Genomic DNA, 17,527 nt, shown 5'->3' with positions numbered 1-17,527 from the left:
GCTACCAAAACCTTGCCATGCAAACCCAATACAGCATCATATCCAAAACAATAAAAAGAAATAGGTATGTTTTTCTGGTCAGCTGTAATATAGATTCATATGGAATGATTGGCCTTAGAGCACGGGGTACAAGACATGCAAAAAAATCTAAGATATCTTCTGTTGGACACTAGGACTTTACTAAATGTTGTATATGTCACTCCTCACTTCAGTGTTTTAGACAGGCAGAATTTTAAAGGCTTTTTTTTTTTTGCAAATGCACAAATTTGTTCTTATTTCATGGAGATTCACTGTGAACTTTTTTCCTCCCATTTAGGAATTGCTTATTGACACTGTTGAATGATAGAAACTCCCGCTGAAGGAGTTTCAAAACAGTGTCTACACACAGTAACTTAAAGGTGTTAATCTGCTTTCTGCCGTTCTTCCTTAAAATTTGTTAATTGGGTTTTACACAAAAAGACAGTATGGAGGTTTTTAAAAGGGTGGATTGAAGATGTGGTTAATAATGCCATAAAAGTTTTAACAAAAACTAAAATACAAATAATTTTTTCAGCAAATTATTTTAATTGGCTTTTTAAAAATATGTAACTGATCACAATTATTTAAAAAAGCGGTGATATATGTTAGATACACCTATTTAAGATGTCCATTTAAATTCCATCTAGTTTCTGGGGCTCAGAATTGCTAATCTCCCTTGGTATAACAGCACCAAAGAGAGCTTATAGTGGGAGGAAAAATGATTTGTCATTGCTAGTGAAATCTGCTCCAGCATGCTGCCTTTTTTGGGCAGAGGCACAGCAATTGACTTCTGTTGGCTCAATATCTTAGGGCCAGGTCTGCTTATTTGAGTATTTTCACCTTCTGAGTATGAATGTATCTTGCTGATTCAAATGGTCTTGGCAGCATACATAGTAAAAGCTGCAACATAGAAGTTCCAAATTTAAGTCTTACTACAAAATAGTTAGAAACTTAGCCTGTGTGACAGATGACTTGTTATCCCTGTTTTTAAAAAAAACACAAACAGTCCTGTATAGAATCAGATCCCAAGTGACCATTCAGATCAAGTAACTCAGTTAGGTGAACAATCTGGCTAACATGATGGTATACTTCTAGATTTGTGGCTTTAGTAGGACCAAGAATGCTAGAGAGAGTGGAAATTGATCCAGAGCTGAGTGAGCAGAGCTGGGATATTAAGACTATTCTTCTATGGACAGCTGAGCTGGTCTGTAGCGGTGGACTGGATTATTGCACAAATAGGTTGCTGGATTTATGACAGTAGACAGAGTCCGTGGCGAGTTGTCTTTTGGGAGCAGAGATGGTAAACTTTATAAGATATCTGCAGACTTTTAGAGAACGCAACAAAAGAGCTGGTAGCATTGATCCACATGATAGAAATCTTAGCATCTTCTATAGCAGGTGCAGGGCCACAAAGATGGACAGTTGCAATCTCAGAAAAAATGTGCAGGGAAGATGAGTTAACATCTGCAAATTCCTTCTTTAGAGGCAGAGTTTTGTGCAGTGGGGATGGATTTTCTTGAAACGAAACTAGAACCAGTCTCGTGGCACGGAACTGATGTAGAAAAATCATGTAAAAATAGTCTGATTTAAACAGAAAACGAACCAAAAGAAACCCCATACAAAGAAAAGTGTTTGCTTCATTTGTGTGAAGAAACCTCAAAAAATATTTTAGGTAAAATGGGAGAACTGGAAACTGACAGAATTTAACTTACTTGAAATTAGATAGGGACAACAATTAGAGGGACATTATGACAAATTGAGACTGAAGGGGGACTGGTGGAGAATCGATTGTGTTGATTGAAGAAGTACTGTATGTTCCACAAAATGTTCAAGTCAGATCAGACTTAAATGGCTCTAAAAGTTGTATGAGATCTAGATAGATTCAAGGACTATGTAAAAAATATGACATTGGGATTACATTGACCAGGATGATGACTATTGTAACCTGTTAAGAGAAACTCTTAAAAGCTGCAGGGATAGCAGACACAGATACTGAGGGAAGTCTTGGTGAAACACCAAGTTCTCCTTCTAGAGGAAAACTGTGCGCAAAAAGAAGTGGCAGTGTGCTTCAGCAATTCCCTTTCATGTGAAATTGGGACTCTTGGATGTACTTGTTCTGCAGCATATTGTGAGTGTTGTTGGAGAATCTTGCAAGGTGTTCATGAAGTACATAATGTCCTGCAAGGGTGCTGAATTTCTAAACCTGAAGGAAAACCATCCGATAGAGAGATGCTTAATTAAAAAAAAAAAAAGGACTACAGAAAATATTAAGAATCTCTTTGGAAAGAAACTAAAAGATGCAGCCAGAGTGTAAAATATTTGCAGGCAGCTTGGGAGTTATTTAAAGACACCATATCGGAGGTTTACAGCACATGTGTGCTGCTTATTTAAATAGACTTCAAAAGGCCCCCCAAAATGTTGGCATGGCTAAACAGCAGGGTAAGGGGAGATGTCTGAAATAAAACATCATCCTTGAATCTGAACTTTTGTCCGAATGATGAAAATAGAGAATAATAAAAAAGCAGGTGGATTAAACCTGTAATTCTAATGAGGCAGGCAAAAAAAAAAATTTTTATTAATAACTCCCAACAGGCATAAAAACTATTGTTAAGTATTTCTTCAAACTCAGCAGAAAAGTTTCTGGAGTATCTGTAGTGTCAGTAGACAACCGAATTGTAAAAGGTGGCTTTGGAGAATATAAGGTTGTAGCTGAAAACTGGAATTGCTTGCACCCACTTTGACAACACTTAAAGAGGTCTTTAAGCCAGAATATTTCTTAAGAAGGAATGTGATAGAGTATATGACTCAAAATGAAACATCACTGGAAGAAATTGCAGTACATTAAGCAAACAATGAATGAGGCAGCAGGATCAAACAGCATTCATGCAAGTGTTGTAAGAGGAACTCGGGGATAAAGGAGCTAATGACTATAGCATGTTACTTGTTGGTTAGCATTGTCTTTCTGCTACAGGTAAAGAAGGTAGCTAGTATGATACCAGCTTTTTAAAAAGGCAGTGGAGGTATTTGAGGAACTTTACATTGATGAGCTTTGTGACCATACAACCCAAATTCGTAGAAATGATAATGAAGACCAGAATTAATTTCATCGTTCCCTCTGTAAAGTCCTTTACCAAAGGCTTTTGGAGAGGCTAAGTTGCCTCTGGATAAAATGGAAAGTTTTATAAGGAACAACCGGCAACAGATGGAAAGAGGGGGCAAAAATGGTTTGTTTTGTTAATAGGATGAGTAACCCTTTGAATTCCACAAGGTTCTGTGTTAACATTGGTCCACAGATATAAGGAAAGGGGTTTGATAGTGAGGTGGCAAAGTTTGTAGACGTTTCAAACTTTACTTGGGTTAGTATCATGGCTAGCTATTTAAAGAAAATTGGAGGTGGCTCAGGTTTTGGGTTATGTGGGTTAAAAGCATGTATGAAATTCAGTGTAGGTAAATGCCAAGTAATCTAAGTGAATGAGAAGCAGGAAAGAAAATTTTTGTGGACAATGATTGGCTCTGAACCAGTTCTTACCAACCGTGAATGAAAGATGGAATTATCTAGTACGTAAAGATCAGTGCAGTTCTCCATAGCGGTGAAAACAGCAAATCCAGTGTTAAGACTTATTAGGAAAGGAATAAAGAACAAAACAGAAACACCTGCTTCTGTAGAAATTCATGACACGTACGCATCCTGAATATTCCTCATAGTGTTGGTATCCTCATCTCAAAAAGGGTACAGTAGACTAGAAGAGGTTCAGAGAGAAGCACTGAGATTGATTTAAAGGCACGAAAGCTTTTATGTGAGGAAAAATTAAAAAGACTCAGTTTTTTTTCTTCTGCTGCTTGGGAAAAGGATGACCGTGAAAGAACACAACAGAGATCTATGCAAAATCATGAGTGAATAGGGAAGTATTACTATCTTCCAAAGTACAAGAACTGAAGGAGTGGAGTACTAAGTAGGAGCAAAAGATGCCAGATTGAATCAGGACAAGCAAAAGGAGATACTAACTCATATAATGTATAATTAAACTGAGGTACTATCCGCTGCAAGATACTGTTGATTCTGTAAAGTAGGGTTGATGAAAAAAGCAAGCGGGGATAAGAAAAAGGCTAGCAAAGGCTGTTAAACACAAAAACATCACCATGGCTCAGGAAGTCCTCGGTAGATGCAAGTACCTGGAAGCAGAGGTTGAATATGCAATAAATGTTTCTGTGTGCACTGTTTATACTTTACCCTAGACATCTGTTGTTGGTTGTGATTTTCTTTTTTTTCTTTTCTATCAAAACAGAGTTGCATTCATTATTTCTAAATGCATTTCCAACTATGTAAAGAAAAACATAGTAAGAAAAGACACATTTAAATTACACCCAAATCAAAGCTGCTGCATAGTTTGTCATACAGAATTTGTGAGAGACAGCTCTTAGTCGCAATAATTAGGGCCTGGGGTGAACAGTGCCTTGCCTTAATGAGTGCTGTCTCCATGATCTGGACCTCCTTCACTTAAGAATACCCCCATGCCATCATATTATATGAAAATCTCCATACTGTTGGACATTGTAGTTAGATAAATCTGAAATTTGATGTAGTGCAACTGGTCTCAAAAAGTTCAGGTTTTTACTTAGTTGATGCTAACACTGTTAGCGTCAGGTGTTAATTCAGGTCAGTGTCAGATATTGAATTAAAAAAAAAATGTATTATGTTGAAATTATACTTGGGGCAGTTCAGGACTGTTGCTTTTATATTGAAAAATTAAATATGTGCTTGGGTATTAGACATGTAAATAAGTTTTAGGATCCTTTCTGTGTGTGGCATATAGTTCATATCAGAGAAGGAACCCTTAAATTTACAGGTGTCAGTAAAACAGTTGAAATCCTTGTAAAACTACCTCATGTCATCATTTTAATAGCTTTTAACTTGCTGCATTAGTAATCAAGATGTTGACAGATATTCACTTGTATTTATTTAGGAAAATGAGTCACCACTGCCTTGATGAACTTATTTTGTCAAATGGTAGTTAAACATTGACATCAACAAAATAAATACTTGGGGAAAATATATACATCTGGTTTACTCCTCTAGTTTGTGTTGATTAATAACTCATCTTGAAATCAAGACTTATCTTAACTTGTTCTCATTTCAGCTTTGGATAGATCACAGTCCAAGAGAGATGGAGGTTTTAAAAATAATTGGAGCTTTGATCATGCAGAAGAAAGTGAAGGAGATGCAGAGAAAGAGTAAGGATGCTTTTATCTAGGCTATTGAAAGTATAAGTGTCTATTTATAAATAAATACTTTTTTGTAATTTATTAATAAGAAACAATATATAATATCTTAAAAATTTCAGTGATTAAGACAAATTAATTCAAAGAAGTGATTATTTTAAATAGTATTGCCATATAAAAATGCATTATAATGTAAACTTAATTGTGAATTTGGTGCTTACAACATAGGGCACAGTACATTTCAGAAGTGTTTCAATTGTCTTTGGAGCTACTGTGTAAGTCTAAGGAACACAGACAGGAAATATCTTAACATGTAAAGTAAGGAAATGGAAAGGTAGGGTATCCAAGCAGCTTCAACTTTTTGTTTTAGTGGCGATGCTACTCAGTACTTAACAGTTACGATTAAGCTACTTCAGTAGCTGTAGGCCTACATCAAGTTAAACTGAGCCTAAAAGACCATAGGTTTTTATTCCTGGTGCTTACCTCACTGGATAGAGTTCAGGCTGTTTTTGTTACCTGATCATTTATTTATTTACTTAGTATGTTTGGATTTTGACTAAAACTTAAACCCTATGTGTATAGTTTGAATACATACTTTGTCCTTGTGACATTTTGTTGTTACTAGTATGTTTTCTCGATATTAATGTATTTATTTCCCAAAAGACTAATGAATTGTTGAAAGAACAACAAGTTTCATGCATGAAGAATGCATGTTAGGTTTATTTGTTGTTCTTAGATATTTGGAGAGTAGGACCTGCAAGTTTAAAAAGGATGGTATGGTTCTCTAGTAAGGAGAAACTGAATCCTGTGGTTAAATAAAAAAATAATTCTTATATGAATTTGCATCTTGACCTCTCTAATAGTCTAGAGAGACCACCATGGGATCACATTTTTAATAGGTAATATTCTGCGAAATATTGGGTGTTGGAAGGGAGATAGGAAAGTAGATACATAACCACTTAGGCTGCAGCAGAAGGCTATGCTGTAATCTTACAAAACCATTAAGAAATGTGATGTTTTAGTCATTAAAAAAATGAGTTCAGGAGTTCATTGAAGTGTGAGGTAAGCATTAAGAGCTTTTGTCAAAACAGAACTGTATCAGAAGTTAAAACCACTTTTTAAACGGTTCTCAAACTAAGGGAATTTTAGTTTTATAAGGTTCAGCTTGCTTTTTTCTTAGCAATTTTACATCCATTTCTGGTGCACAGTAATATGTTTTAAGTGTAGTGGCAGTACATACAATACAGTTAGTATTTGCATTTTACTTGTCTTCAGAAATAAAAGTAATTCACATTTGTAAGCATAGCAACTTTTTTTCTTCTATTAATTTACTGCTGTTTTCCATCTGTCTCCAGCTGATGTTGACTTAAGAACACAGAATGAGATACGCATAGTGTAGTGATGCTAAAAAAAAAAAAGTTTGAAAAACTGATTATGGAACATCTGTTTTATATAATTGTGTCTGATTTTAAGATGGTATTTCTGAGTGATTTTTCATTCCTTTCAAGTATTCTGTACGATAAACAATTTTCCCATAGCCAGTATTGAAATTTTCTTACCTACTCACATCAGTAATTCATTTTTATACCTGTGAGTTATGCAGAATCTTATCTGGAAGTATTAGATAAAAGAGTAGTGGAAAGTTGATTTAAACTGGAGATCCTGCCTTTTTTCCTTACGCATCCTCTGATACCATTTCAGGCAACTTCTCACTCCCTCCAAACAGCTATATGTTTTAAGCTGCCCACATACTTACTTTTGGTAATACCTGGTTTTGGGGTTTTTTTTGTCTTAATGGCATTGTAAGCTTTGAGCATTTAGAAATAATTTGTGTATTTTGCTTTTCTGATACATTTTTACTTTGTATAACAAAATACTGATAGAAGGGAATCTTTAGAAAACAAATTATTTGACAGTAGATTGTCCTTTTCTTTTTAAGTTCCCTTTACCCTTAGTAGAACACTTCAAAGATTAGCAGCTTTAGTTCATAGAATTGTTCCAGCATAAAGCTTTGTGTCCCCCCAATATTTTGAGTATACTATGCAATAAGTATGTATTCTGGTGATTTTTTTAAAGATGTCATTTCTTACTCACTACGGTATGCTGATATTTACTAGCAGTGCTTGTAATTTACTGCATTTCTATATGGAGAAAGCTGTAAATCTGAAGCAAGCATCTGGATGCATCTCATGCTTGTTGTTGAGGCACTAGCATTTTAGTGTCTGACCTTATCACAGCTTTTTGCCCTCTTACACACAGTAAGTTTGTTTTGAACTGGCCCAGGAATAACATTCCAGCACTTAAAGGATTGGCTGTATTCTTGTATTACCCCATAAGATCTGTGCTAATGTTGTTGGTCAATACTGGATGTCCACTTGGATTATCTTTCTGTAGTGAGATGAACACAAAATACATGGCTAATGACCTCCTACCAAATCAATTTTTAGAATAGGTAGATAATTTGGAAAGAAGTGTGTCATTTAACTTACTTGGAGAATTAGATGGGCTGTGTCATAATGGTAAGGTGTCAAGTAATGAACACAAAACGAGTAAAGAACTTTTGAAAACTGAAGAAGATTTGGAAAAATTAATGATCACCCAACACAATATATACATTTTTAAATGCTGCTAGAGTTGATACTCGACATGGAACTAGAGTTACGGAAATTCAAAATGGTAATTGACAAGTATCCTATTGCGAAGTAAATGCCTGCAGATAATCTCCAGTCCACTTTAAAGAGTAAAAGTAACATTTTTGATGATTTACAAGATTTGATCTACTTAAGATAGCAATCAAGATGATAGCAAGTGACTTGAGACTTTTCTTGCTTTGTACTTGGGGATCACACAGGAGAGGAACCTTTATGTAGAACAATAGAAAAAAAGACCAGTTGGTCAGTTGAACACACTGAAACCTGTGTAGACCATCACAGAATAAATGATGGAAGTGATGTGCATCTTATATAACAGAAGACATGAAAGGATGGAAGACTTATGCAAACATGGCCAAAGTAATATATTAATTAAACTGATTTCTGAAATTAACACGTTATAAGATACTTTCTAGTTTTACAGATGATTGTTCTTGAAGTGTCTTGGATAATTTATTTTTACTTTTTAATATATGGGTAAATGTTTTTGAAATATGTCTCAATATGCCCCACAGTGATTTTTGTAAACTGATGGGCCCAGTTTTCTCTTGGCTGCCATACTGGTGTTTTAGCAGTCCAGGCTTGGGCCTTCCACTGAGATTTGTTCAATAATAGCCTTATCAAAAAATTGAATACAAATAAGTGGGTCCATCTAATTTATTTGCACTACGGTATCCTTTCTTAACTAACATTTTCTTTCAAAAAGTTTTAAATCTCTTTTTCTTTTATTTAGGGGGATAAACCGCTTGTTCCCTTGTATTCCTAACTGGAAAAGCAATGATACTTTTTTTTAAAATTTCTGTTTAGCTTTTTTCCAATACTTTTTTCCTTTTTATTCCTTTCTCTCCCCCCCTTCCTGCTCCCCCCCGCCCCCCCCCCCCCCCTTTATATAGATGTTTTATGCTTCTTTTGTGACCCTGTTAGTGAGGGTCCTTTACATTGATAAAAATATAGCCTTTATAGCCTTTACATTGATAAAAACTTTTTTGGTCAGAGCCTCAGTTCTTCATTTTTAGCAGTTTTAGTTAAGGTTATTTTTAACGGGATGGCATTGTGCATGAGTTGAATAACACCACTACTTCTCTTGTGCCTCTGATATCAGGGCTTTTTTTAGTGTGCTGCCTACCACCATGTAATTTAAAATAAAGAATGTACACGGTGTGCCGTGAGGGGAAATATGTCAGCCTCCTGTTTTTATATGTAAGAGTTTCCAGAAAGAAATTCCAATTACATTTGAAACATGACTAGATCAGTTGGTTAGTTAGAAATATGCTTGCAGCTCATTAGAGTGTAACCTCAGTGATCAACAGAGGTTTAAAGTTTGGGTCACTTGTAGATAGTATTAAAAACATGGTCTATTAAACTGAAGTATCTAACTAGCTATTGCACAGTTCTTAATGTTTTAAAACATTAAACAAATGCTAAGTGATTACATTTAAGTAAACAGAATATTTTTTTTTCTTGTTCAATGTGTAAATTTGAATGTGTAATTACGAACTCCCCTTTGGAAAGAACTCTGTTTACCTAAATCACTTACTTGTGTGTTTTTTCTTAATTTTAGTAAAGACTTAACTTTCAGTTGTTATAAAATTCTAATTAAAGTATTGAAAAGTTAGAAATTATTGTTCTAATGTGAAAATCTCTCTCTCTGGTTCCCTGGTTAAAAGTGACAAAGAGTGGAGGCATAGCCTCCTCCCAGCAAGACCACTGAGGTTTCATTTCAGTAGTGTTAAAATGTTGTTGTCTGGTATGTGGGAGTGTGGTATAGTGTTGTTTTTTTTTTTCCTGACTGTATAAATTGCATCTTCTAAGCAGGCAACTGTAAGCATGTGATACACGAGCAAATAGACATTACTCAGTTGCTATGTATGCTGCTCTGAAAAAACAGCCTTTCTGGTACTAATGCATATACTTTGCATTCCTTGAAATCTAAAAATACTGGTTCTTTAAAAACATCCAATTCCCAAATATTTTTCTAGTCATGTCATCTTAGTTGCATCATAAGAGTTATTCTTGTTCAGTTCAATTTAAGGATTTTTTCAGTGTTCTGTTCATTTGTAGTCTGTTACCTTCTCTTCTCTCTCACCCACCCAAACACCCTTTGTTAAAATGGTTGCAGTATTGTGGCATCTTGAAGCCCTAAAAGTATAGCCACTGTACAAAAGCATTTTGAAAATTGTCATGATTTTTGTATCAGCTGGAGCTGAAGAAGGAAAATGTATCTAGAGGTGAAATAATCTGGCTAGCTCAGCACAGTAGGTGAATGGCAGAGCTGCAGGTACCATAGGTTGCTATTCAAGTCTGTGCTGCAGTGTTTTATTTATTCTTTAGGATCTCGAAATTTTCTGAAATCGTTAAACTCATTGTCTTCTGATGAAGCATTGAGAAAGCTCAGTGAGCCTCCCTTGAAAGAATAATCTATCCTGAAAGAGAGATTAAAAAAGATGCTACAGTATTTAAAAATTTTAATATCCATGGATAGTCTTTACAGAAGTACAACTATACTCTTTTGTCTTTGTGACACTTTATGTTGGAAATTAGTGATGATCCACTACACTGTTCATTTTACCATTACTCACCTAGAATTGTTGTGGTCTGTAAACGAAAGGAAAATACAACAGTGCCACTGGCTAAGTGTTGATACTTACATCACTCTTCCCATATCAAAACCAACTGTGTGCACAATCTTATCTCCTGAAGTTTCAAGGTCTGCAATTCTCACCCTATGAGTCAAGAACTTTTTTCTTTTCTTTTATTTGATGTAGGGATATCTGTATTGCATAAGGTGGAGGAATAAATTGTAACATGAAGAGAAATCCTGTGCATGGAAGAAGTTTTTAAGAAATTGCGGGGGGGCCGGGACGGGACACGGTACTGAGTGCTTAGCTTATATATAAAAGCTAAAGTCACTATGTATATTGCAGTCAACATGTCATACCTGCAGCTCAGAAGTGTTTGCACCTTCACCTCCATCGTTGTTTCTCTTGTGTAGCTGTTCCCTTGGAACTCCTGGCATAACTGCTTGTATTCTTAAGAATTTCTGCCTGAATGAGCTTAATTAAAAACCCCAAAACCATGCAATTACAAGTTGGCTAAAAGTTGTATTATTTTGTTGTGGCCAAGAGGGGAGTAACCTTATCAGGATTCATGAGAGGGGATTATCTGCAGGTTGCTTCTCCTGGAAGCAAGAATGTGTTAGCCTAGTCTAGCTGCTATCAGTATAAAATGTATGATTGGGGTTTCGATTTAAATACTTAAGATTATTTGAGAATAATTCTTACTACTGAAAAGAGTATGTTTTCACAGTATCGTGGGGTGGGTGTCTTTTTTTTCTATCTTCTTCCCCAGTATAATAGTTGAAGATTACAGACATAGAAGTACTAAAGAAACACATTTTAATGAGCATTTGAGCCAAAATGAATATGCTGTTTTTAGGAAGACATATTTTGGCAGTAATTGCTATGGAATAAAATTTAGTTATATGTAAGTTCTTCTCTTACAGCACTGTGAAGTTTGCAGTTTTAAACCACATACTTGAACACTGATATGCGTGAACAAACTAAGACTATATTTTACAGGTTAATTTAGTATTGGACTCAATTTATGCATAGGGTTCTATAGAATCTTTCATGATGTCAGTAACATTCCCATAACAACATTGCGTAGGGTTGTACAGAATCTTTCATGATGTCAGTGACATTGCCATAACCATATTGAAGGTTCAATAGTATTCTCTCTTTTGAATTAATAACATCCTTTTAATTTTGCTTTTTGCGAAATAATTTGATGTACACTTTAAGTTCAGGTTCACATAATACATCTGGATCGCTATGTTGCCCACTTTATGTTCCTGTTGTTTTAGGCGTATATAAACAATGTGTATGTGATGCTTTTAAATTTAAAGAGGAAGGGACAAAACAGCTTTTTTTGTGTTTGAAATGTTTTGCTGGTGCTCTGTTGCATTACAACATATCTGCTTTTCTCTCCCACACCTATCTAGCGAGGCAAATCTGCTCAGCATAGATGACAGTGATGGGCCTTTCAGTCCCAATGAAGAAAGAAAGGTAAGTACTCAGTTTATCTCATGGTGAAAATGTATCTTTAAAGCTTGCTAGGTTCTTGAACAATGTTGCATAGTCATCTGTGCGGTATTACAAAATGAAAGTTTGTGTGTTGATTTAGCACCATATGCTCAAGCTGTCTATCTGCCTACCGTTGATGTTTTTGTTCCTCTTACTCCTATAGATCTTGTTGGTTTGTATAGTATTCTGAAAATATGAGCATGAATAACTAGTTTTAAGTTTAGACAATTATCATTAATGGGATTATATTTTTAAATTAAAAATATTAATCATTATATCCCATGATTGCTTAGTGTCAGATTCCCAATTTTGTATGCATATATATGTGTGTGTATATATATATAAAAGGAGAAGATACATAGGCAGAACCCATGCTTTTTGTGTTTTATGTCTACTGAAATAGCTTACAACTGCAAGATGCTTCATAATACTTTGGAAATATTCATATTTCATTTATTAAGGAATCCTAGTGAGTAAGGGTGTAGACAGGGTATATTTTACATGAAATTTGGTACAAAAGCAGTCTGAAAATGAAGCCAAAGTAATATTTATAAAAATATTTTGTAATTAATTTTTTCCTTTTAGCTTTTATACAAGTATTTTAACATATGTGAATTCTGTTGTTACAGTCACTTCGTTGTCGGCCTGGAGCTGTCGGAACCAGTGGTGATTCCATAAAAACATATGCAAGGCGAGGCAAAGCTGGAAGCTTGAGACTTTTTAAAGGGAACTCAATTGGCCTCAACATGATGGGAAATAGCAAGAAACTGAGGTACTACGTTTAGTTTTATGTTTACTTACCTACTTGAATATTGATATAAATCAATGCTAAATGAACAGAACTTGTAGTACATTTGCATTATCTGCTGTGCATTTTAAGAAGCTGTGCTGTTCTGTGCTTCTGAGCAAGGACAGAAAACTAGATTGTTAAGGTCTTTCCTCTTCCAAAATGTTAAATAGCACATTAGTAAAATACCAGAAGATTATTAAAATAGAGTTAGAGCATTCACTGGCATACTTGTCAGTGCCTTACCAATGTTGTCTGCGTGTGCTATTGTTTCCTCTATACAGTACTAGCAGGTAGAAGAATTATTTCTAACATCCCCATCAAGAATTTCATCTTTCCGTGACTCTGAATTGCCAAGGTTAACTCAGGGTGCATTTTCTGTTTTCCTTACTGCAAGGTATCATTTGATTTAGGAGTCACGGACTATTCCTTTAAAGGATTCAGCAAATACCCATGCTCCTGCATGATAGCTTGAGATTGTCACTTGCATTTAGAGATGACAGGAACAGTGTTTAAGCATTCAGTGCTATACTTGCTTGTTACTACTGTCTCTAGCTTGTAACAGACTGATCTCTTTATTTAGTATATAATAAAAAGTGATATGTTCATGTAACTTTCTCTGGGAGTGTTTCATATTGCTAAAGTGCACTCAATGTGGTTACCTTTGCAGGAAGGAAAAGTTCATAAGATAGCTAGCTATAGTTGGGCCAGTCATCAAATATCTAACCCATACGTTAGCTGTATGAGGGATGTCCTTGTCTTCATTCTTGCATGCTGATCCATAGAGCTTTGTTGGTTAGTGGGACTGTCTTATTACAGAGTCACTTGAGAAAATCAATCGTAGAATCATAGAATAGTTTGGGTTGGAAGGGACCTCTAAAGGTCATCTAGTCCAGCCCCCCTGCCGTGGGCAGGGACATGTTCAACTAGATCGGGTTGCTCAGAGCCCCTTGAAGTCCTGCATGATGTGTGTCCTCTCCTTCTGTTCTGATCTTTGAGCCTGATGTACAGGGAACAAATCCAGAATTTCCAGTCTGGACTGGTGGTCCATCAGTTTGATAGAGAAGAACGAATACAAGGATTGTACATACTTCAGTCAAAATAAGGACTCTTCTTGCCTTTATGTGGTATTTGTAACCTATTCCCACGTATTAATCTATCTTGTTGAATTTCAAAACCTAGATGACTCTTCACCCATTATCTTACCTAAATGTGATACATACCACGCTCATTTAGTTTTTTTGTAGCTTGTGGATGGTCTTAAATTCATACATACTCTTAAATTAAAAAAAACCCGAAACAACAAGCCCAAAACAAAACTAACCCCCACAGATCCTGAATTTTCTGATAGAAGAAGGCCAGTTATGAACATTTTCTTGTTAGGTACTACTGCTGTAAGGACCACATAACAGTTTAGCTTATTAGGTGAATGAAGGATATTTTTATCCTTCACTCTTTTTTTTTTTTTTAAGTGGCTTAGTTTTGACAAACAACAGTGAAACTTTCAGTGATGAGGAAAATTCTGCACTTGTAATAGTTCAAGTTATTGTTATTATAACCAACATGCGATTGTATTAGGGGATTGTTTGGGTATATGTAATGTATGTTTGGAACAGTAACAACTGGATATATTGTATACTAGGTTATTTTAAATAAGCTTAAGTGTCTTTAATACTTTATTTACATTTTATTAAGTTTTCAATAATGAACTTGTCTGAAGAGTCATGATTTCTAGCTAAATGTTATATTAATGAAGACAAAAAAAGGCATGCAGACTTACATAAAAGTATTAATGTCTCCCATCCCATCACTGCTTAAAAATTCACTTCTGCCCATAGAGTTTTCTTGTATAGGGTTTGTTCATATAAACCTAAACCAAAATCACTCCCTTCCCAATGTCCAGTGAAACATAAAAGCAGCCATTGCATTCTCTCCACAGATGTTTCGGACCTGATCAGATCAGATCCACAGATCAGACATGACCAGACATTTACAAAAAATATTTCCCTGAGCTTTTTGGTGAGGGTGCGCCTACTCTCCCTTTCCCCATTTCCCTCCCTTCCTTTGATGGGAATACAGACAATGTCTTGTTTTTTGAGATAGACTAATAGGATGTTATGTGGAACTTAAAAGCTTTTTTAAAATAAAATAGATTTAATAACAGCAAGATTTTTTTGTTCTAGGTTAAAAGTTTTGCCATTGCACAGGGGTCTGTTATTTTTCAACACATTCCAGCACTTCCTTGGCAGCTCTTGCTAACTCTGAACATGGATACTTCCTTCCATCCCTTTTCTTTTAATTCTTTTTACATTTACACAAATTAGCACAGTACTTCATTATCCTTGATTTATGCTATGCAAATGATGTTTAGTGTTTCAATCTTTAATTTTTAGTACACACAACAGATTTATAAGATTATATCCAGATTTCTCGCTTGCTCCTCTTCGAATTGGCCAGTTCGTACAGAATCACCCTGGTTACTTCCATTCTTTAGGATTCTGCTCTTGAACATAGACATAAAAATAAAAATGCCTGTTACAAATCTGTTAGGACTTCTTTGCTCTGTTTTAGTAGTGAAGAAGCCTGTGCCTGTACATTACATTTGTTGTTTGTTTTGAGTACACCTAACCATGTAAAATAAGATTCCTCTAATCCTCTGGAAACTAGAATTTTCTTCTGTCTGGCTGTGGGATTTGTAGTGAAATCTAACCTTACTACGTAATTTTTCTCCCTTTGCTATTAAAGCAGTCATACTTGACTGTGTATGTGTGTGTTTTTCTTAAGTTCCAGAAAGGTATGTGGGTTTTATTTTGTTTTTAAGGTAAATAATTGCTGAGGGTTTTTTAGACAGTCTAAGCATTTAGTTCAGACGTTCTGTTACTGGGACTGTCTTCTATTGACAAATACTACATTATAAACCTAAGACCTAGTATGACTTATAAAATTCAACTAAAAAAAGTAAAATCTGTTGCATATATGTTACCTTACTTAAAGGTCACGTCATCATCTACTTTGAAAGCAGGCATCCTCCTTCTGTCTAGTACTGAGGTGCATGCTGAATTTAAATGGAAAATATAAGTGTCCACCTTATTCTTAATAAGCTGTCATTACTGAAGGAATTTAGTTGGGAATAACGGATTTGTGTAGGCCACTGTGACTGCCGTAAACACTTGATGTTTGATTAAAACTCATACTACCAATATTATTTAACTCTTTCAGATTTTGATCACTAAGTCTGCTTAGAAATGTGATTATACTGTAAGTGATTATCTTGATTTAATTGTGGTAGTGTTATATCTTTCATAACACATGTATCACAACAAAATCCCCAATCAGTAGAGGTTTATGATCCAGTCACTGTCTGTAGTGAAGATTGGTGGTGTGTTCACTTTGACATGCAGCATGGAAGGTGCTTAATAGTCATCCTTTCAATATTTGCACTCTTTAACTAGAGAAAATTCTGAAGGTTGATCATGCAGTTAAGCTGCTAGATTAAGTACAAGAAGATCAGGTACTTGAGATTCTTGAGCTGTTCATGGTGATTTTTATCACAAAGTTGAAGTCTCTTTTTTTCCACCTTGTCTGCAGAATAGGGATTAAAAACTGTTCAGATCGGTGGAGCTTGACTCAAAGTAGTATTATTGTAGTACAATATTCCCTAAAATTAAGGGAATGAATGATAGGAAGAAGGGATATGCAAGGACAGAGAAGAAATTTTCCCTGTAGATATCCACTTGCACATACAAAAATTTAAACCAACCAAAAAGTTACCATCTGTTATCTGGTTAAGCAAATCCAGTATCAAATTCTAACTTAACCCTAATAGTTTTGTTGTTTGGGTTTTTTTTAATCATGAGGACTTGCAAAAATAAAAGCAATTTAAAGTTAGTTTTCAATAACTTCTATCAAATTTCTCGCATTATTAAGCCCCTTTTAGATTTTTTTTTTTTTGGCAGTATTTTGTAGAAGAAGTTATTTGATGAACAGCAGAATTAATGTAGTCTGTAGTTGTGTCCTGTGTTCCTGAAATGTCATGCTTCCATTGCTTTTAGAACCATCCTTTCGCCCAGTGCAAGATTCCTCTGTGCTTTGCCTTTTGAATCTATGGTGTTAAGAAGTTCCTAGGATCAGCTGATAGAATGTGATAGTGTAACCTTGTTTTCATCAGAGGCTAGACTTTAAATGATTTTGTGGTTTCTGAGGTCACGTCAAGGAGACATATATTGTTAATACGCTAAGTTCTTTGAGACTTCTAGAACATTTGTTCTTTCAAGGAACTTTCTGATCATTATATCACCCCGGTTTTAGTGGTGTGGCAATTTTCTTGAAACTGTGCTGAAACTTGCAAACGCAGATTTCAGTTCAGATGTGCCCATTTTGCACCTTGCTAGGACTTTATGATTAAATTTTCTGGTAATTCTGTCTGCACTGGGTATGTTCTATTCAAAGAACAGGATTATAGAGCAGATTGTATTTTACAGCTGTCCTACTTGGAAGCATATCTGACACCATATGAACCATTTAAGTGTGCCATCTAGAACAGTCTGCTTTGACTCAAATCGGATCACCCAGCAGGCTGCGATATTCTATTCCAGCACCTACTGGAGTTTCTCACTACTTGAGCATGAGGCAGAAAGCAGAAGCACTGCTTAACAGTTTTTTGTGCTGCGGGGGCACAAGACTTAGAGTTTCCCAATCATGATAGTTTGGCAAAGCTCAGATTCAACACATAAAATGATAAAAAATGAGATAGGTGTGTTTATAGGCTT

The 17,527-nt window shown here is 35.3% G+C and overlaps 1 protein-coding gene across 1 annotated transcript in view; it reads left to right on the top strand.

Annotated features, from left to right (window-relative positions):
• Nucleotides 1-17,527, top strand: part of SENP6 (SUMO1/sentrin specific peptidase 6) — a 94,896-nt gene that overhangs the window by 28,680 nt on the left and 48,689 nt on the right. Inside the window, 3 exon segments of the mRNA XM_009333235.1 lie at nt 5,157-5,250; nt 11,890-11,953; nt 12,601-12,743. Coding sequence (XP_009331510.1) covers nt 5,157-5,250; nt 11,890-11,953; nt 12,601-12,743 — 301 coding nt within the window.

The sequence above is a fragment of the Pygoscelis adeliae genome, unplaced genomic scaffold (assembly GCF_000699105.1).
Source record: "Pygoscelis adeliae isolate BGI_AS28 unplaced genomic scaffold, ASM69910v1 Scaffold57, whole genome shotgun sequence".
Lineage (NCBI taxonomy): Eukaryota > Metazoa > Chordata > Aves > Sphenisciformes > Spheniscidae > Pygoscelis > Pygoscelis adeliae.
This window is presented reverse-complemented; position numbering and strand designations above follow the sequence as displayed.